The sequence below is a fragment of the Equus quagga genome, chromosome 15, assembly GCF_021613505.1.
Source record: "Equus quagga isolate Etosha38 chromosome 15, UCLA_HA_Equagga_1.0, whole genome shotgun sequence".
In the NCBI taxonomy this organism is placed as follows: Eukaryota; Metazoa; Chordata; class Mammalia; order Perissodactyla; family Equidae; genus Equus; species Equus quagga.
In genome coordinates this window covers 53,009,058-53,031,394 of record NC_060281.1, presented here as the reverse complement: position 1 = coordinate 53,031,394, position 22,337 = coordinate 53,009,058, and the positions used below count along the sequence as shown (strand labels likewise).

The 22,337-nt window shown below is 36.3% G+C and overlaps 1 protein-coding gene across 9 annotated transcripts in view; it reads right to left on the bottom strand.

The window, feature by feature from the left end:
• Window positions 1-22,337, bottom strand: part of MAK (male germ cell associated kinase) — a 64,896-nt gene that overhangs the window by 29,709 nt on the left and 12,850 nt on the right. For all 9 annotated transcript variants that reach the window (XM_046641312.1, XM_046641316.1, XM_046641319.1 and 6 more), the window contains 4 exons: window positions 13,032-13,086; window positions 11,955-12,076; window positions 7,711-7,790; window positions 4,942-5,074 (listed from right to left, as the gene is read on the bottom strand). In XM_046641312.1, the coding sequence (XP_046497268.1) occupies window positions 4,942-5,074; window positions 7,711-7,790; window positions 11,955-12,076; window positions 13,032-13,086 (390 nt within the window). The remainder of the gene's footprint in view (window positions 1-4,941; window positions 5,075-7,710; window positions 7,791-11,954; window positions 12,077-13,031; window positions 13,087-22,337) is intronic.

The window sequence follows — 22,337 nt, the reverse complement described above, 5'->3', positions numbered from 1 at the left end:
TCTTTAAGGTTCATCCATGCTGTAGTATGTATCAGTATTTATTCTTTTTATTGCTGAATAATATTCCATTGTATGGATCTACACATTCTGTTTATCCATTCGTCACTTGATGGACATTTGGGTCGTTTCCACTTTTTGGCTATTGTAAATAATGCTGTTATGAATATTCATGTACAAGTTTTTGTGTAGACACGTGTTTTAATATCCCATGGATATATACGTAGGTGTGGAATTGCTGGATCACAGGGTAACTATATGTTTAACCATCAAGGAACTGCCAGATTATTTTGGACCATTTTACATGCCCACTAGCAATGTATGAGGGTTCCAGTTTCTCCACATCCTTGTCAACACTTGTTATCTGTTTTGACAAATATTTTTATGAGACAAGGTTGTTTTGAATGTTTTGCCAAATTTAGATGCTGAAAACAAGTCTTCTCAATTTCAGCGTCAAATCTAAATTTACCCAATTGAAAACAGAAGCTCCCTCAAAAGATTCTTCCTGCAAGAGGAGACTTTCCAAATCTAATTATACCTTTAAAAAGTAAAATTAGTACACTGTTTCAGCTCTTATCGTGTAATTTGTGCGGTTCCTGCTTTTGTGGGGATAAATATCATTGTCTTCCTGTTTGCAAACTTTGTTTTCAATAATTACAATTAGCTATGAGCTTTGAAAGCTTTGGCTTTTTGGCCACTGCATTTATTGAAAATCCTGATTGAAGATTTCCAAGTGATTCGGATCAAAATGCAGCCACAATATAAAGGACTTTTTTACAAAGAAGCTAGATACCACTGTAAATCACTTAAATTGATTTACAAAGTAGTTCTTCAGAGGCTCAAACCATTCTAAAATTCCAATGACAGACAGCAAAGAGAGAACCACACACTGCCACACCGAAGTATTTTTTGCAGTCAACAGCATCAATTTTTGATGATGTCATCAAACTGATATCATCGATTTTTGTCATCATAAAAATGTTGTATTCCAGTTGCTTTCTGTATGTCTATATGTGTAATTTGTAAAGTCTGACAACTACAACTTGTATTTTGATTGATAAGAATACAAATTAACTGCTTATTTTGATGCAGTTACAAAATAGATATACATCTTAACCAATCCAAATACATTTCTGCTTTCTAGTTTTCTTAATTTAGTCAGGAAAGCATCAAAAAACGGTGATTTATGATGCTGTGCCCCACTGAAATCTGCATTTGTATTATCACCGCAAAAACAATAATTTTATCTTAAATGTTGAACTTTTTAACTGGAATTACAGTAGCATTTGTGGCAATGTTAGACATTTCACCTACACAGAAGGAACTTTCAAAAGCTTTACTTTGTTTCTATGAATTGTGATGAAAAAAATCAAACCATGATTAGAAATAAGGTAAATGATTTTTCTCTTTGAAGAGTTTGATGACTCTCATTTAAAAGTGGCATCATTTAATTGTGAAGTTCTTTCTCTGCTAAAGAAGCCTATAAATTCACAGCCAATTGCTTTAACTTTTCATACTTGCTTAAGAAAACTTGGAATTAAAAAAGAGTGAAATTAAGTTAGAATATTCATCTCATCTAAATGAAAAGCAGTGCCTCACATGGTAATGTGTAAACTCATCTTGTGAAGCTGCACTTGCTAACAGCTGCCTTTGGCATAGACTTCTTAAGATAGCTGTCAACTTTTGAAACAGATGCTGCTGCTGCTTCGGCAGATGAGTGTGTTCTGGTTTTCACCAGGTCTGTGACTATGGCCCCTGTGGTGGACGGCCAATACCAATGAACATTTTATGTAAATTCATCAGCAACTTCTCTTGAGAAACAGAAAAATACTGAATTTTTCTCTAAATATGCACTTCTGTTTTTTGGAGGTCATTGCTGATAAAAGAGTTCATTGCAAAATAATTTTTTAAAAAAGCATTACCAAATGTATGAGTTTCCAAGGGCTGCTGTAACAAAGTCCCATAAACTGGATGGTTTAACCCAACAGAAACGCAATCTCTCACAGTTTTGGAGGCTGGAGGTCTGAGAGCAAGGGGTCAGTAGGGCCACGCTCTCTCTGAAGGCTCTAGGGGAAAAATCTGTTCTGTGCATTTTTGTCTTAGCTTCTGGTGTTGCCAGAAATCCTTGGCATTCTTTGGCTTATAGATGCATCATTCCAATCTCTGTTTCCATCATCACATGTCTTTCTCTCTGTCTCTTCACATGACTACCCCTTGTGTGTCTCTTTTCTTATAAGGACGCTAGTCATAATGGATTAGGGCCCACCCTAAAGACCTCATCCTAATTTGACTACATCTGCAAAGATTCTATTTCCAAAAAAGGTCACATTCACAGGCCCCAAGGGCTAGGACTTCAATGTATCTTTTTAGGGACACAATTCAAACCATACCACCAAACAGCAAAATAGTTGTAGATTTTACACTATGTAATAATCACTGTAAAAAAGAACACTCAGATCACTACTTTCTATATGCCCCACAGGTACACTCCTGAGTGTTTGTCTCCCACACATATTTCCTGTACACCTAACCTGTAACTTTCTGTTTCCCATGACCCCACCAATGGCATCTCAAAGGTTATGGCAAAGGATGTTGTACAAGTGGCTGGGATGTATGTGCCTGGCAGGGGAAGCCGTATCAAATACTACTCCATCAGCACCCAGGACAAACGAGTTAGCTGACAACCACTCCTGCCTAAGTGCATTTTGTTACATCGCTCCAGGAAAGGGTCAGATAAAGAGATGGGAAATCTCCGAATTAGCCACGTTTTAAAGTGCAAACTTGGTTCACTGTTCATGCGTCTCTCACATTACCAGATAAGACCTCGGAGGAAGCAGGAGGCACAAAGTGTTGGTCTATCAGACCCATCCGGGCTCATTTTAATGAAACTGTTGATAACAGGCATCAGCTGAGGCTGTCCTGGGCAAAGTAGGACATATGGTCCCTCTGTCTAGGCTCAGTCCTCAGACCTCTTCTCTTTTCCAACTACACTCGCTCCCTTAAGGACCTCATCCAATCTTGTGATTTTTGACACTGAGGTCTCCTTAAATGTATGCCTTCAGCTCAGCCCTTTCCCCTGCACTCCAGATCACAGACACAGCCACTGACTTGAACGAATCCCCTTGGTTATCTCACCCTCAAACGGAACTGTGCCTTCCTCCCAGAGCTCCACAGCAGCCCCAGCTCAATTAGTGCCAGCTCCATCCTTCTGGTTGCTCAGGAAAAACCTTAGAGTCTGGCTCCTTTATCTTATACCCCACATCTGATTCATCAGGAAATCAAGTTCGCTCTACTTTAAAAACATACCGAGCATCCTACACCTCTCACCACCTCCACGGCCAACAGATTCCAGTCACCACCACTTCCTGCCCGAATTATTGTAACAGCCTGCCAGCTGGTCTCCCTGCCCTGCCCTTGCTCCTCTAAAGCTATTTTCTTTTTTTTTCTGCTTTATTTCCCAAACCCCCCGGTACATAGTTGTACATCTTAGTTGCAGGTCCTTCTAGTTGTGGGATGTGGGACGCCACCTCAACGTGGCCTGACGAGCGGTGCCATGTCCGCACCCAGGATCCGAATCCTGGGCCGCCGCAGCGGAGCACGCGAACTTAACCACTAGGCCACGGAGCCGGCCCCTAAAGCTATTTTCAATACAGCAGCCGGAGTGATACTTTTAAAACATGTCAGGTGACATCACAGCTCTTCTCAAAACCCTCCAGGCGCTCCCCAGTTCACTCAGGTTAAAAAGCCACCACAGCCCTCACAATGACCTATGAAATCTGGCCATCCCATAAACCTTCCTCTCTCTCCCCCAACTCCCTGTCCCTTTCCATATTCTATTTTTCTCAATAATAATGTGTCACCATCTGATATACATATTCTTAACTTGTTTTTATTGGAGTATAATGTACATACAGAAAAATGTACCTATCATAAGAGTACAGCTTGATGAATTTTCACAAACAGAACACACCCATGGACCCAGATCAAGAAACTGTGTGTAATCAGAATTCCAGAAGGTCCTCTCCTGCACTCTTCCAGTCCCCACCTACCCTGCACCCACCCCCCACCATGTAACCGCCATCCATCCTGACTTACCAGCATACATTAGTTATTTCTGCACTTTATATAACTAGAATCATACAATTTGTGCTCTTTTTCTGCTTGGTCTCTTGCTCTGAACATATGTGAGATTCATCCAGATTGTGCAGGTAGTTGTAGACCTTTCATTCCATTTCTGTAAAGCATTCCACTGGGTGAATATATGATGCCACTGGGGATGGACATTTGGGTAGTCTGCAGTTTGGGACTATTACTTGTCTTTTGATGAACATGTGTATGTCTTTCTGTTGGTGACATGATTTTTTTTTTTTTTTTTAAGATTTTATTTTTTCCTTTTTATCCCCAAAGCCCCCCGGTACATAGTTGTGTATTCTTCGTTGTGGGTTCTTCTAGTTGTGGCATGTGGGACGCTGCCTCAGCGTGGTCTGACAAGCAGTGCCATGTCCGCGCCCAGGATTCGAACTAACGAAACACTGGGCCGCCTGCAGCGGAGCGCGCAAACTTAACCACTCGGCCATGGGGCCAGCCCCAGTGACATGATATTTTTAACTTGTTTATTGTGTATTGGTTGTCATGTAAGCAGCATGAAGCAGAGAATTTTTTTTCTGTTTAGTTCATCCCTAGAGCCTAAGATAGGATCCAGCACAAAGTAGGTGTTCAATAAATATTTGTTGAATGAATGAATGAAATCCTTTTTCCTTCTCTTATATCATTAATCAGTATAGTTATGACCAATCATTCTCTTTCTCCAAAGAATACAAAATTCAATTCCATACTTTGTTTTAAATGCTGGATACGGAACCTCCAGAAGGATATGTAACAGTCCATCATGGGAAGACTTCAACACAGATATATACCTCTGGAGAGCTGCACGAAACTACTCACCATCTGGTAGATACATAATCGGTGTATGGTGGCTGTGACCTTAATTCTCTCGCAAGTCCAAAATCAGCAATTTTCACAAGTTCTGGACCCATGCAAAGCAAGTTTTCTGGTTTCATATCCCTATGAAAAAAACCTTGATAATACAGAGAGGAAAAACAATAATAAATCACCATGTTTAAACATATTTGATTTATAAACAAAATATAGCTGAGCCTGTCTCTTGTGATTAGAAATGGGAAGTTGAGGAAGAAAATAAACCATATCTATTGTCTAAAAAGTGATGGGATCTGGGGACCCTGCTTTTAAAATAATTTGACAAGAAAGTTCACTCAGTATATAAGATCATTAAAAATAACTGTCCACTTAACATGTATTTTGATCTGTGAATCCAGTAAGTTCAGGCGCTGGGCTAAATACTGCCATATTATGATTATCTCCAGTAACTGGCACAACAACCTTAGGGAGATATTATGATCACTGTTGTGTAAGAGATGAGGAGGTGGAGGCCAGAGAGAAGGGCTGAATTAAACCTGAGGAGGACTTCATAATCCGGCTCACGTCAATGCCGCTGGTCTTACTGCTGCTCCCTCCCATTGTGGTTTACCGGGGATTCCTCGAGTATAATCGCTTGTTTGAAAAGTCCACTAAGCAAAAATGGAACTCCACATATTTTAACTAATCTTTTCAGTTAAAATTATTTTACTTAACAGCTCAGTTCGCCCTGGCTGCTGCCTTCTTGAAAACCCCAATAATTATAATGCTTATATTACCAATTCAATATATAAAATAAATGGTTAGTTACAGAAGCTAAAGGGCAGCCCAGACAAAATGGGCAGAAAAGCCAGGAAGAAGAAATACGTGAAAGCTTCCTTGCGGATTCCTACGGGAGATCTGAAGGACACTCATTTGCACACAGATGGCTTGAGGTCCAATGATCTTGCAAAGAACAGGCCTGGTAAGGGGTACGGGTGATGCTCATGAGACGGATTTCATGTAGCTTTGGGTTACGAAGACTTCCTAAGTCTAAACTTTCTTAAACCCTTCAAAGCCAGCGTGGGCTCTACACTTATGTCACCTACAACTGTTTTGTACTCAGTTTACCTGGTATTTCTTACTCAAAATAGCTGTTAAGATCCGACTCACTAACTTCTGAGGGAAATACATTACACTTTTATAATATGAAAAGAGAGTGGGAACACGTGATGGTAAAGTGACTTAATCCATAAAATCTTAGAGAATTAAGCCAATTACATATTTGTACAGTGGAGGTCTTCCCCATCCTCACTAATATAAATATATTGGTAACTTGGCCCTATTTTAAGTAAAATATTAGTCTCATATTTTGACAGCCACTATTTTAAAAATCTCTATTTTCTCAAAGTATTGCGTCTGAGATGCTTATCAACTATAGCAAAGAAAATTTAGTTTTTATAAAAATGTCTATTGTTCTTGGGGTCTGGTTTCCCAAATCACTACATAGTCAATTATAAAGCCAATCCTATATTATTCATATGTTATTTACTTTCAGCAACAATTTTTAAATTCCAAGCTAACTTCCTCCTTAATCCCTTATGCGCTGAAGTTGCTGATAGTTGATATACATCCCAGGAATCTAAACCAATTTTATTACTAGCCTAAAAAAATATCAGTGAAACACAAAGCTCTTTCCAAAAATCAAAGAATTCCTGAGGCACTTGATTTCCCACGTCACTCTTGCTTCATTAGCATAAATTAACGCAGGTGAATATCAAGAGCTACCATGCTGCCTAGACTTTAAAAATGGGCTGAAGATCAGGAAGCCATTATGAACAAGTAAAATAGCACGTATTACTTCCACGGAATTAACAATAAATGACTTTTACCAATGGATTGTAACATATTATCATGGGTTTTAGACTTTTAAAGACCTTAATAGTTTATATAAAACAAAAAACTGGGGATTCAGGAATGTTCTTACAGTGCCTATGTGGAATTCTGCATAGCATTTTTAGAAAATAAATTATTTTCTATAGCAGAGAAATGAGAAAAGAAAACATAAAATATCGGATGAAACACGAAAGGAGATTAATGACGGTGATTTTTGAATGCCCATGTTCAGAATGCTGCAATGGTACGGCACTGACTTTTCCAATTTCGTACCTAAACATCTAGCGATTCTACACAAATGGTTACTGAACATTTTCATAATAATCATATTAACTTTTTGGACTAATTATTTTTATTTTATATGCAAAAAACTATATGAATTAGGATTACATAAATAAGAAATTCATAAAAATAAGGACAAGCACTTGCTTTAATTTCACTCAAGGAATAGAAACAACTAAATGTAAATACAAAAGGAAACTATAAAATACCATAGCATGGCTGCTTTAAACTATTTAAATGTTAATAATTGGTTATGGTAGATCAAAGCATTCCAATCTTTTCCAAAAGAGGGGCCTTATCATATATATTTTTTCATTTCCATGGTAAAATTAGGGGGATGAGCTTGCAGGATGGGTTTATGATGTCTGAGACTAAAGGCTGACGATGATATTGTTAAAAAATTCTGGCACAGAGGAAGATAGTTATAGATTATAGAAATTCTATTTTATATAGAATTATAGAAATTCTAAATTTTTAAAATAAAAATGTCAGTGTATATAGGCACATACTCCAAACTTGTACTTATCCAATATAACATTATTTAAGTTTATATACAATTCCTGTGCATGACCCTGAGGCTAATCTAAAGAGGCAGGGAAATGAAACTTAAAAGAAACCTACCATGTTTATGGATAAATGCCAGCCCTTGCAATATTTGATACATAATATTTCTGATGACTGACTCAGGGAACAACTTGTTTCTGTAAAGAAATGAACAAATAAACAGTCACGTAATTCTGTTAACCAACCGAGCAAAACAAACAAGAAGGTGGATGTTCCTTCTCCCTTGCAGCCCGCTGGCCTCCAGGATACTGGCTAAAGGTATGGTTTATAGCTTTATAGTGTTAAAGGTCATATATTTAAAATGTGAAAATTAGAATTTTTTTGATGTTTGGCGAAAACTCAAACCCAATACTGAATGTATTGCACAAATATTCAATAGCTAAATTCTAAAGTGTCCCAAGAGGAGCAAAGTAAATTGGAAAACTAATAACTGTCAGATAAGCCAAGTGTGCAAATCTGTAGTATGTAGGCTTTAAGAGTTTTATGGGCATAACTGCTTCAGTTCTGTACTGTATATTGGTACTGTCCAATAGAAATATAATAAGAGCCACAAATAAGAACCACTTATGTATTTAAAATTTTTTTTGTAACCACATTAAAAAAGCAAATGAAACAGGTGAAATTAATTTTTAGCAGTATATTTTATTTAACCCAATATATAGCAAATGTTATTTCAATGTGTAATCAATATAGAAAATTATTAATGAATTTACTTTTTTTTTTGCACCAAGTCTTCAAAATCTGGTGTGTAATTTATTTTACATTTACAACAGCACTGCTCAATCCAGACTAGCTGCATTTCAAGAATTCAATAGGCACGTGTGACTAGTAGCTACCATATTGTACAGTGCAGTTTTATATGGTATTTACATAAAACCTAAAGTAAGATCCTAGTAAGGTCTAAATTAAGGCTGAAAAATATTAATGCCACAAATTAATACGATCAACACAGTAATTCTTTGACCCTGAATTAATTCCTCTTTGACACTGAAGACATCCATGTTTTGGAAGTAATCATTTTAAGCTTTTAAACTTTATCATAATTTCAACATTTTCTAACATTTTTATTTCAGCATGATTAATTAGAGTGTTCATTCAAAATGTTCTCAACATATGGAAAATGGACTATTTTTCAACATTATTAATTATATTATATGCTTATGTAATGTTCTAAAATGTCCCACCAAATGGGCTAGAAACACACAACAGACAGGGAAAGATAAACACTGGTCTTATATCAAATTTGAAAATAGTACTGATCATATGTTATTGAAATATTTTTAAAACTAACTTTTGTAAACTATAAAATAAATTTTAAAAGAAACAATATTTTTAGCCTTGCCAACAATTTAAATTTGTAAAAAGAATGCTATATGCTGAAGGTACGGTTATGGTATCAGAACAAAGGATTATGTATATTGGTCTTCAATTGAAATGGAAAAGAAGTTTACATGCATTGCTTAATGATGAGAATACGTTCTGAGAAATGCGTCATTAGGCAATTTCGTCACCGTGCATACATCATAGAGTGCACTCACACACACCTGGATGGTATAGCCTACTACACACCTAGGCTGTATGGTACTAATCTTACGGGACCAGCATTATATACATCACTATGTGGCGCATGACTGTACTTGAACAAAAAAGGCCTTTACATTAATCTTGAGCCTCAAAACAATGTTTCAGGAAGTTAAGCTACCAAAAACAAAGCGTAAAAATATCACTTAACCTCAAACAGCCTTTTACCATATACAATTGTTAACAGTTAAATTTATACCTTTCACATTGATAATATTCTTAACAATATAACTTTCCTTCCATTTAATTTAGTAATCCAAAAATGAATCATGAAATTCCAAAGTTGACTCTTTAGTGTTCATTTGCTATTGCATTAACCACTTACAACGACAGGTTTATATATATTGTTGTCAAAGTCAACTGAAAGTATAATATTTTATCTATTTATACATATAGTCATGTGCCACATAATGACATTTCAGTCAACAGCGGACCGTATATATGATGGTGGTTCCATAAGTACCATATGGCCCTGGTGTGTAGTAGGCTACACCATTTAAATATGTGTAATTACATTCTATGGTGTTTGCGCAATGACAAAATTGCCTAGCAACGCATTTCTTAGAACGTATTCCTATCGTTAAGGACGCATAATTGTACTTAATTTCTTTTTCTTCATAACTGTATCTCAATATACCATGCATATGTTTATCATTTCATGCAATTTAAAGAGCATAAATTAGTATTAGAAGCCAAAAAGTTAAGATTATCCATAATCTTACCACTTGATTAAGAAATTACAGGCATACCTAGTTTTATTGCACTTCGCTTTATCGTGCTTTGCAGATACTGTGTTTTTTTTACAAGATGCTCCACCAGCAAAGAGATCACAACTCACTGAAGGCTCAGATGATGGTTAGCATTTTTTAGCAATAAAGTATTTTTTAATTAAGGTACATAGTTTTTTTTTTACACATAATGCTATTGAACACTTAATAAACTACAGTATAGTGTAAACATAACTTTTATATGCACTGGGAAACCAAAACAGCCATGTGACTTGTTTTATTTTGATATTCACTTTATTGCAGTGGTCTAGAACCAAACTCACCGTATCTCTGAGGTATGCCTATATCTTGATTTTTCAGTATTCTAACCCAGTTCTAATCCATTTGCATGTAAAACTTTTATATTAGATATCAATGTTACATAAATACAATTTTGGTTTCTGTTTTTTTATAAGCACTTGTAAGCATTTTCATAATCTGTACAATTACTATTATTATTTTAAGTTTGGCACCTGAGCTAACATCTGTTGCCAATCTTTTTTTTTCTTCTTCATTTTCTTCTTCTCCCCAAAGCCCCCCTAGTGCATAGTTGTGTATTCTAGTTGTAGGTCCTTCTGGTCATGCTATGTGGGATGCTGCCTCAGCATGGCTTCATGAGTGTGCTAGGTCCAAGCCCAGGATCCGAACCAGCAAAACCCTGGGCCACCGAAGCAGAGTGTGTGAACTTAATCACTCAGCCACAGGGCTGGCCCCAATATAATTATTATTTTTAATGGCTACAAAATAACTCCATCAATATTACACACTATAATTACCAACCTATTCTCCCATTGATAGTTATTTCTTTTAAATAGTTCAAATAAATAAGTGAAGCTTGGTATCATTATTTAACAGAACATACTAACTATGGTAACTATGAAGATTATGCATTAGCATAAAAAAATGCTTGTAAGTGAATGAATGAAATAAAAAAAATTATCACCACTAAAATTACAACTATGTAAAAAGCATGCATGCCTGTATACACGGGCTAGAAAGAACTCTAGAAAAATAAACACCACTCTGAGGGGTAGAAATTTTCTTCACTTTTATTTTAACTGTTATTAATGTTATAATGATATCAGCCTGGAACACAGGTAGTCAATAAGTATTTTTTGAAAGAAGGAAAAATACAATTAAGGAAAAATTCACTCAACATCCTTAGACGTTGAATATGTGTGTGTCTATAAAAGAAATTCAGAGAGAGAAATCAACATCATTCCACTGAGAAATTTACTTCCCAAGTATTTTAGGATCTTTTGTTAAAAAATATTGGCTTTAAAAACAGGCAAAATGGACATTAATCTCCCAGATGTGAACAGAAGTTACCACCAAAATATTATCATATCCAAGCTCACAGCAGATGCCTGAAGCTCTCCCTCATTAGAGATTCTGTTCATAGGTTTAAAAATCAACATGAGAATTTCCCCGGGGTTTATAACACATTAAATTTTATCATTCACTTAAGCATCCTAATGAATGAGCTTATTAGATCCTTTCTTGAAAGCTACTTCACTTCTTCCTCCATTCTTTCATTAACCTTTTATAAGATGCTTGGGAGAGCAACAAAGATCATTTTCTCAATTTTGCCCAAGGCCAGCTTTATTACTGAATATTAAACTACAGATAGATTTTGTTTCAAAAAGTATAGATAGATAGTATGTGTTTACAGATAGATTTTGTTTCAAAAAGTATAGATAGATAGTATGTGTTTATATGAAATATTTATCTTGACTTTTAAGAGATTACGACAGAAAAACAGTGTATGTGTCATAGCTGGTTGTTCTTCACTGTTACATGTTATCCTTTGATAAAAAGAACTAATCAATTTAAATCCACTGCTTGGAGTTATAAATCTGTATATTGTAAAGGGTGACAATCTGAGGGGATCCAAGGAACTCATGGAGGAGATGGTAAGGGAAAAAATTACCGTTTCATAAAATAAAGATATACCTGTCTTTCATTAATTGATAGAGGTTTTCTTTCATATATTCAAATATAAAATAAAGATGGTCATTTTCTCTGATAACTTCTTTCAGTTTAATCACATTGGCATGATTAAGTTTCTTCAGAGACTGCAACAAAGCAAAGCAGCATTAAAATTCTTATAGCAAAGTTAGAGAAGGTTGCAAAATATCGTCAATGCTAGGTAAGTCATTTCCCATTTCCTATGAATTCATCAATGAATTCAGTTTTAATATCTGTAATATTTTACATGTCTAAAAACATCTTCGAATACTTAGTTAAAGTAAGCAGGAATTGTTTCAAGAAATGAATGTAAGTACAAAAATAAACCAAGTCCACGATAGCTACCAAACGTTTCAATGTCTCCTTTTTTCCCTCAGTCTGTTAAATGGGTCTAACTTTTTTCTGACTTTACCATGTGAAGTTCAATGCAAAAGTCTCCAAAAATTTATCCTAGTCATGCAGCATAAAATATAAAGAAATGGTACATAGTAATTTAAAAAGTTGTCGTTCCATTGATAATATGAATTAAAATGCTCTCATTAAGAAGTTTTCTCTTTTTTTTTAAGATTGGCACTTGAGCTAACACCTGTTGTCAATCTTCTTCTTTTTTTCCTTTTCCTCCCCAAAGCCCCCCAGTACATAGTCATATATTTTAGTTGTGGGTCCTTCTGGTTGTGGCATGTGGGATGCCACCTTAGCAGGGCCTGATGAGTGGTGCCAGGTCTGCACCCAGGATCTGAACCAACGAACCCCTAGGCCACCAAAGCATGCGAGCTTAACAACTCGGCCACCGGGCCAGCCCCAAAATGCTCTTTTAAAAGTCAGAGTACTTTCAAATCTGAGGGTATAGTTATTTTCTGTTCTCCACTGACATTCTAAGAAAAATGAGAAATTAATTTATTTTAGGAAGCTAAAGGAAAAACATGAGAATACAATTATCTTTGGACTGCTTCCCACAGAGAAAGAATCATCTCCTTGGCCCCAGTCCTCAGGAATGAGATAGAGGTAGTTAAGTGAGGTAGTTAAGGCCTTCCCGGGTTCTCTTCATCTCTAGGATTTTACCTTAACTTCTCTCAAGTTCATACATTCATCCCAGGAATAGAACTTTCTCTTCATCCTGAAGAAAAAAGAAAAGTTTGGTGTACAGGGACTGAGGAGTTGAGAACACAAATTTCACCATTGGCTTTCTTACTCCACCATTAGTTCACTTGGGGCAAGCTATGCTCTCTCTCTTCCCTCCTTAAAAAGACATCTCCTCCCTTCTGTAGATCTCAAGGCTACTTGGTACAGGTTCATAACTGTGTCATATCTGAAATTCTGCTTTAACACAAAGGTGAAAGAATCACCATTAAGCTTCCTTTCTGGGTGAGTTCTTACATTTCTTTAATCAGTTTTATTGTGCTTTTCTAAAAGAGCCCCTTCCAAATTTCCTCTCTTTCTACAACTTAAGAGATAAATATGAAATACTATATTTAGATGGAGTGGGGAAAGAAATCACAAATTTTGGTAGCAAATGAAATTATTTCAGTGAACTGATTTGATCTGACAACTTCCATGTCATCACCTCAGCTCTAAACAAGAGGTCCACAAAGTTAAGTGATTTAAGTTAGCAAAAATTCAGAAGCAACCAAACTTTACAAATAGCTTTCTTGAATTTTGTTCTTTACTTCCCCTCTTTCATCCCAATGATGGCTACCATTAGAGATAAATATACCAAAAGTGAATTTAGGGTAATAAAGTAATTCCATTACATACATCATAGATAGAGGTTGTGTTTTTAGATGAATGGATTTTTGGCCACCACACAAAATGAGAAACAAGAAAAAACATGTTCTAAAAAATGTTTTTTCAAGTATAGGAATTACAAGGCTGGATTATGAAAAATAAAAACCCTATATGCCCAACTGCTTTCACTTAGTATTGTAATCTATTGAGATGTTCTAGAAGATCTCAGGAAGCTTAAAGTTATCTTTATAAATTAATTCCTCTATAAGAGTGTAACACACAGAGGTAAAGACATGAGTGAAGGAATGACAGCACACCATGGTAGTCAAGAATGTGGACTGTAGGAGAGGGAGTTTGGAAGATGGCAGCACAGGAGGATCTTGAGCTTGCCTCCTTCCACAGACACAAAAAATCTACAACTACAGGTGGAACAATTTCCTCTGAGGGAGATCTGGAAACTGGACGAACAGAGCCTCTACAACAAGGGACAACACCAAGAGGGCTGGAAGAGGCAGAGATGCAGTGCACTGAGGGAGAAAACCATACCCTAGCCACAGCACTCACAATCGGGAACAATATCAAAGGTGCGGAGGTTGTCCTGGAGGAGCGCGGGAATTGAGCTCCACATTAGGCACCCTGGCCTTAGATCCAAACCAGAAGAGATGAGTGCCCAAAACAACTGTCTTTGAAAATCAACAGGGACTACATCCAGGAAAACTACAGAACTACAGGGAAAGGAAAACCATTCTTATAAGGCCGCCACACAGACTCACTTGACAAGGAAACCAGTGCAAAAATATCAGATAGAAAAGTAGACCATCCAGGAAACCCACTTACTAAGCTTGGAGTGCCTCCTGGAGAGGCAGGAGGCAGCTGGGACGCCTCCCAAGGACCCAGACACTGGCAGCAGCCATATTTGTCACCTCATTCAGACATGCTGATAACAGCACTAGCTGTCAGTATTTTGGAATCTTTCCTGGAGCTTGTTAGCATGGGGCCTATCCCCCCTCCCCCACAACCAGCACACCAGCTACAGTTGTCCACAGCCAGGTCTCGTAAACAGCCACACTGGGCATCCGCCTCACCCACCAGTGCACTCACAACAGTCTTTGCAGCACTGGGTCTCATAACCAGCCACACCAGGGGTCTGTCTTGCCCACAAGCACGCCTGCAACAGTTGCATACTGCAGGGCCTTGCACACCCCTTGCTACACCCCTAGCAGTTGTATGTCACTGGGCCTCACAGCCAACTGCACTGGGTGTCTGCCCCATCCCCCCAATGCACCCACAGTGGCCACATGCTGTGGGGCCTAGTAGCCAGCTGGCCCATGGGCCAACCCCACCTACCAGTATACCCATAGCACTCATGGCCCTGCCACAACAGAAGGACACACACAGCCCACACAGGGGACATCCCTGGAGCATCTCTCTCTACATAAGGCCACTTCTCCAAGATCGGGAGATGTAGCTGATCTAACTAATATGTAGAAAAAAGCACAGAGAGTTGGGCAAAATGAGGAGACAAAGGAATGTGTTTCAAATTAAAGAACAAGACAAATATTCAGAAAAAGAACTAAACAAAACAGAGATAAGCAGTCTACCTGATAAAGAGTTCAAAGTAATGGTCATAAGGATGCTCACCGAACTTGGAAGAAGAATGGATGAACACAGTGAAAACTTTAACAGAGAGTTAGAAAATATAAAAAAGAACCAATAGGAACTGAAGAATATAACTGAAATGAAAAATTCACTAGAGGGAATCAACAGCAGATTAGATGATGCAGAAGAATGGATTAGCAATCTGGATGACAGAGCAGAGGACTTCCCCAAACTGAACAAAAATAAGGAAAAAGGAAAATGAGGATAGTTTAAGGAACTTCTGGGATGACATCAAGCTATCTAACATTTGCATTATATGGGTCTTAGAAAGGGAAGAGAGAGAGAAAGGGGCAGAGAACTTATCTGAAGAAATAATAGCTAAAAACTTCCTTAACCTGAGGAAGGAAACAGACATCCAGGTCCAGGAAGCACACAGTGTACCAAACAAGACGAACCCAAAGAGATCTGTACCAAGACATGTTATAATTCAAATGCCAAGAATTAAAGATAAAGAGAGACTCTTATATGTAGCAAGAGAAAAGTGACACGTTATGTATAAGGGACGTCCCATAAGACTACCAGCTGACTTTCAGCAGAAACTTTGCAGGCTAGAAGGGAGTAGCACAACATACTCAACGTGCTGGAAGGAAAAAAACCTATAACCAAGAATACTCTACCCAGTGAAGTTATCATTCAAAATGGAAGGTGAGATAACGAGTTTTGTAGACAAGGAAAAACTAAGAGTTCATCACCACCAAACCAGCCTTATAAGAAATGCTAAAGGGACTTATTTAAGTAGAAAAGAAGAGGCCACAAATAGAAATAAGAAAATTATGGAAGAAAAATTTCACTGGTGAAGGCAAATATATAATAAAGGTAATGGATCAACTACTTAAAGCTAGTATGAAGGTTAAGAGACAAAAGCAGTAAAATCATCTACATCTGCAACAAGAAGTTAAGGGATACTCAAAATTAAAAAAGGTAAAATATGACGTCAAAAACATAAAATGTGGGAGGAGGGAATAAAAATTTAGGGCTTTTAGAATGCACTCAAACTTAGGAGAACATCAGCTTAAAATAGACTGCTATATACATAGGTTGTTATATATGAACCTCATGGTAACCACAAACCAAAAACCTATAATAGATACACGAAAAATAAAAAGGAGTCCAAAAATAACACTAAAGAAAGTCATCAAGTCACAAGGGAAGAGAGCAACAGAAGAAGAAAAACTACCAAAAAATCAAAAAAAATTAACAAAATGGCAATAAGTACATACTTATCAATAATTACTTTAAATTTAAATGGACTAAATGTTCCTATCTCAAGACACAGGGTGGCTGAATGGGTAAAAAAACAAGACCCATATATATGCTGCCTACAAGAGACACTTCAGATGTAAAGACACTCACAGACTGAAAGTGAAGGGATGGAAAAAGATATTTCATGCAAATGGAAACAAAAAAAAGCTGGGCAGACAAAATAGACTTAAAAACTGTCACAAGAGCAGAGAAGAGCATTACATAATGATAAAGGGAACAATCCAGGAAGAGGATATGACACTTACAAATATCTATGCACCCAGCATAGGAGCACCTAAATACGTAAAGCAAATATTAACCAACATAAAAGGAGAAACTGACAGTAATAAAATAACAGTAGGGGACTTTAACATCCCACTTAGATCAATGGGTAGATCATTCAGACAGAAAATCAATAAGGAAACACTGGCCTTAAACAATACATTAGAGGAGATGGACTTAATAGATATATACAGAACATTCCATCCAGAAACAGCAGAATACATATTCTTTTCAAATGCACATAGAACATTTGAGATCACGTTAGACCATAAAACAAATCTCAGTAAATTTAAGAAGACTGAAATCACATCAAGCATCTTTTCTGACCACAATGGTATGAAACTAGAAATCAATTACAAGAAGAAAACTGGAAAAAATACAAACACAAGGAGGCTAAACAACATGCTATTAAACAACCAATGGTTCAGTGAAGAAGTCAAAGGGGAAATAAAAAAATACCTTGAGACAAATGAAAATGGAAACACAAGGGTCCAAAATCTATGGGACACAGCAAAATCAGTTCTAAGAGGGAAGTTTATAGTGATAAAGGCCTATCTCAAGAAACAAGAAAAATCTCAAATAAACAATCTAACTTTTACACCTAAAGGAACTACAAAAAGAAGAACAATTAAAGCCAAAGTTAGTAGGAGGAAGAAAATGATAAAGAACAGAGTGGAGACAAATGAAATAGAGACAAAAAAAAGAGAGAGAAAGAAAAAGAAAAGATCAATGAAACTAAGAGCTGGTTCTTTAAAAAGAAAAATAAAATTGATAAACCTTTAGCCAGACTCATCAAGAAAAAAGAGAGAAGGCTCAAATAAATAAAATCAGAAATGAAAGAGAAGTTACAACCAACACCACCGAAATACAGAGGATCATAAGAGATTACTATGAACAATTATATGTCAACAAATTCGACAACCTAGAAGAAACGGATAAACTCCCAGAAACATACAATCTTCCAAGACTGAATCAGGAAGAAATAGAAAATCTGAACAGACCATTACTAGTAATGAAATTTAATCAATAATCAAAAAACTTCTAACAAACAAAAAAGTCCAGGACCAGCTGGCTTCACAGTTGAATTCTACCAAACATTTAAAGAAGAGTTAATACCTATCCTTCTCAAACTAGTCCAAAAATTGAAGAGGAAAGATTACTCCCAAACTCATTCTATAAGGTTAGCACACCCTGATATGAAAACTAGACAAAGACATAACAAAAAATGAATTAGAGGACAATATTCCTAATGAACCTAGATGCAAAAATCCTCAACAAAATATTAGCAAATGGAATTCAACAACACATTAAAAGTATCATACACCATGATCAAGTGGTATTTATTCCAGAGATACAAGGATGGTTCCATACATGCAAATCAAACAACATGATATACCACATTAACAAAACGAAGGATAAAAATCATATGATCATCTCAATAGACGCAGAGACAGCATTTGATAAGATTTAGCACACATTTTTTATAAAAACTCTCAAAAAATGGGTATAGAGGGAACATACATCAACATAATAAAGGCCATATATAACAAACCAACAACTAACATCATACTCAATGGTGAAAAGCTGAAAGCTTTTCCTCTAAGATCAGGAACAAGAGAAGGATACCCACTCTCTTGCCACATTTATTCAACATAGTGTTGGAAGTCATAGCTTCAGCAATCAGAGAAGAAAAAGAAGTAAAAGCCATCCAAATTGGAAAGGAAGAAGTAAAACTGTCACTATTTGCAGATGACAAGATACTATATATAGAAAACTCTAAAGATTCCACCAAAAAACTATTAGAACCAATAAATGAATTCAGTAAAGTTGCAGGATACAAAATAAATATACAGAAATCAGTTTCATTTCTATACAGTAACAAGGAACTATCAGAAAGAGAAATTAAGAAAACAATCCCATTTACAATTACATCAAACAGAATAAAATACCTAGGGACAAACTTAACCATGAAGGTGAAAGACCTGTATAATCAAAATTATAAGACACTGGTGAAAGAAATTGAAGATGACACAAATAAATGGAAAGATATACCATGCTCATGGATTGAAGAATTAATATTGTTAAAATGTCCATACTACCCAAAGCAATCTACAGATTCAATGCAACCTCTATTAAAATACCAATGGCATTTTCCACAGAACTAGGACAAATAATTTTGAAATTTGTATGGAACCACAAAAGACACTGAATGGCCAAAGCAATCTTGAGAAAGAAGAACAAAGCTGGAGATATCACGCTCCATGATTTCAAACTATTTTACAAAGCTGTAGTAATCAAAACAGTATGGTGTTGGCATAAAAACAGACACATAGATTAATGGAACTGAATAGAGAGCCCTGAAATAAACCCACACTTACAAGATCAATTACTTTATGACAAAGGAGAATATACAATGGAGAAAAGACACTCTCTTCAATAAATGGTGTTGGGAAAACTGGGCAGATACATGCAGAGAATGAAACTGGACCACTTTCTTACACTATATACAAAAATAAACTCAAAGTGGATTAAAGATTTAAATGTAAGATCTGAAACCATAAAACTCTTAGAAGAAAACAGAAGTAGTAAACTCTTTGACATTGGTCTTAGCAATATTTTTTTGGATATCTCCACAGGCAAGGGCGACAAAAGCAAAAACAAACAAATGGAACTACATCAAACTAAAAAGGTTTTGCACAGTGATGGAAACCATCAACAAAACAAAAAGGCAGCCTACTGAAGAGGAGAATATATTTGGAAATGATATATCCCATAAGGGGTTAATATCCAAAATATATGAAAAACTCATAACTCAACATCCAAAAAACCAATCTGATTAAAAAATGGGCAGAAGACCTGAATAGATATTTTTTCAAAGAAGACACAGACGGCCAACAGATACATGAAAAGATGCTCAACATCACTAATCATCAGGGAAATGAATATCAAAACCTCACACCTGCCAGAATGGCTATTATCAAAAAGACAATAAATAACAAGTGTTGGCGAGGATGTGGAGAAAAGGGAACCTCATGCACTGTTAGTTGGAATGTCAGTTGGTGCAACCACTAAGGAAAACAGTATGGAGTTTCCTCAAAAAATTAAAAATAGAACTACCATATGATCCAGCAATTCCACTTCTGGGTATTTACCCAAAGAAAATGAAAACACTAATTTGAAAATATATATGCAGTCTTACGTTCATCATAGCACAACAGGCAAGATATGGAAGGAACATAGGTGTCCATCAATGGATAAATGGATAAAGAAGACATGGCATATGTATAAATACAATGGAATATTACTCAGGCATAAAAAGAATGAAATCCTGACATTTGTGACAACGTGGATGGACCTACAGGGTATTATGCTAAGTGAAATAAGTCAGAGAAAGAATACTGTATAATTTCACTTATATGTGGAATCTAAAAAAAATAAAACAAATGAACAAACGAAACAGAAATAGAATGGATACAGAGAACAAACTGGTGGTTGCCAGAGGGGAGAGGGTTGGGAGGGAAGGGAGAAATAGGTGAGGGGATAAAGAGGTACAAACTTCCAGTTATAAAATAATAAATCATCAGGATGTAATGTACAGCATAAGGAATATGGTCAGTAATATTTCAATAACTTTGTATGGTGACAGATGGTAACTAGTCTTATCAGAGTGATCACTTCATAATGTATATAAATGTCGAATCACTATGTTGTACACCAGAAATTAATACAACATTGTATGTCAACTATGCTTCAATTAAAAAAAAAAAAAAGAATGTGGATTGTGGAACTGCAGTGCCTGGATCCAAATTCTTGCTCAGTGGCTCACTGGTTGTATGACCTCGGACAAATTATCTAATGACCTCTCTGTGCCTCAAATTCCATAGCTGTAAGTAGAAACTACCGCGTAAGAAGAGCTTATTGTAAACTGCGTAGGTCAGCACTTAATAAATCCTAGATGTTCTTCTTTTACCAATATCTGTGATCAGCTACAGGAAGACATGAAGGGCATCACTGCTACTATTTCTACAATATCCTCAGTGAATCTGAATTTCACTGATACTCATTCAGGTACTAGAAATTTATGAGGGAGCTTGAAGAAATTGAGGGCTTACTGATTTACCAAAAGACACTTTTCAGTGCTATCGATTTATAAATGCCTCACTAAAATGAAAAAGGTAAATCTAGCACAATGATCAATTTAAAAGAAAAGTCAATTTAAATATGGCTATAAAAGAAAAGTAGTTTAATACAATGATCAAACCCATCCAAAGTGGTACATATAATCTGCCATGATTCCTAAAAAGTAATGACAGAATTTTTTTTAAATCCAATTTTTAGAAGCTATATAATATATTCAAGTTCCTCTTCATAATTTAGTACAAATTAAAACTTCTACTTGAAAATCTGTACCAGCTGTACCACATATATTAATATGGTACTTTCTTTCCAGCAATTACTATTTATCAATACAGTCCTAAGGCAATGCATGTATCTATATGCAACAATTACAGAAGTTTCCTTACAAAACAATTATCCTAATATCTTAGACCAATTTAAAGAAATTAATTTAATTTTAAGAAATTAAACCAATTTGTTAGAATAGGTAAGCAAAGGCAATTCCTTTTAGATTCCCTGCCATCTTCTCTTTCATTTATTCCTTCATCCAACACCTACTACGTGCCAGGGCAATGAACGAATCAGAGATGCTTACCATTGTGCCTCCCATCCAACAGGAAATAGACTTTAGACCAGTTAACACAAACAGATGTTCAGATTAGTTATAAGGACCATGAGATAAGATAAATTTTTTAAAAATTTCATTGCCAGCCCTTTTTGATAAGGCAGTATTTCAGCTAAACCTGAAAGATGGAAGGTGCCAGCATGTGAAGACTGAAAAAAAGAAGTTTCAGCCAGACAGAAACAGCTAGAAAGACCCAGTTGGTTAATGGAAATGAAAGCCCATTTCAGGCTGATTCTTATTTCTTTAATGCCCTGAGCCATGACATTGTCATGGCTATTCCTGCTGGCCATCTTAAGAAAATGACAGCACAACCAGAGGCACTCACAACTAGAATCTACAACTATGTACTGGGAGCTTTGGGGAGAAGAATCAAAAAAAAGAAAAAAGAAAATGACACTACCATTACTAGGTCACCTTTCCTGCTCTGCTCTTTCTCCACAGCACTCAGTACCTTCTAACACACCGCAGAGTATACTGATTTATTACGTTTACTCCTCCCTTCTCCTCAAGTGTAAGCTCCTGGAGGACACCCCTACGTGCCTAGGTCAGTTTCTGGCACATTGCAAGTGCTCAATAACTATTTACTAAATGACTGGGTGAATTTCTATCCCCACAGATGGGCCCATGAGGAGCTGTCCTGCAAACAGGAGACCCTCAGAAGTGGAAGTGCCTTGCAAGTCCTTAAAGGGCAGAGAGCTTAACAAACATTTAACTTAATG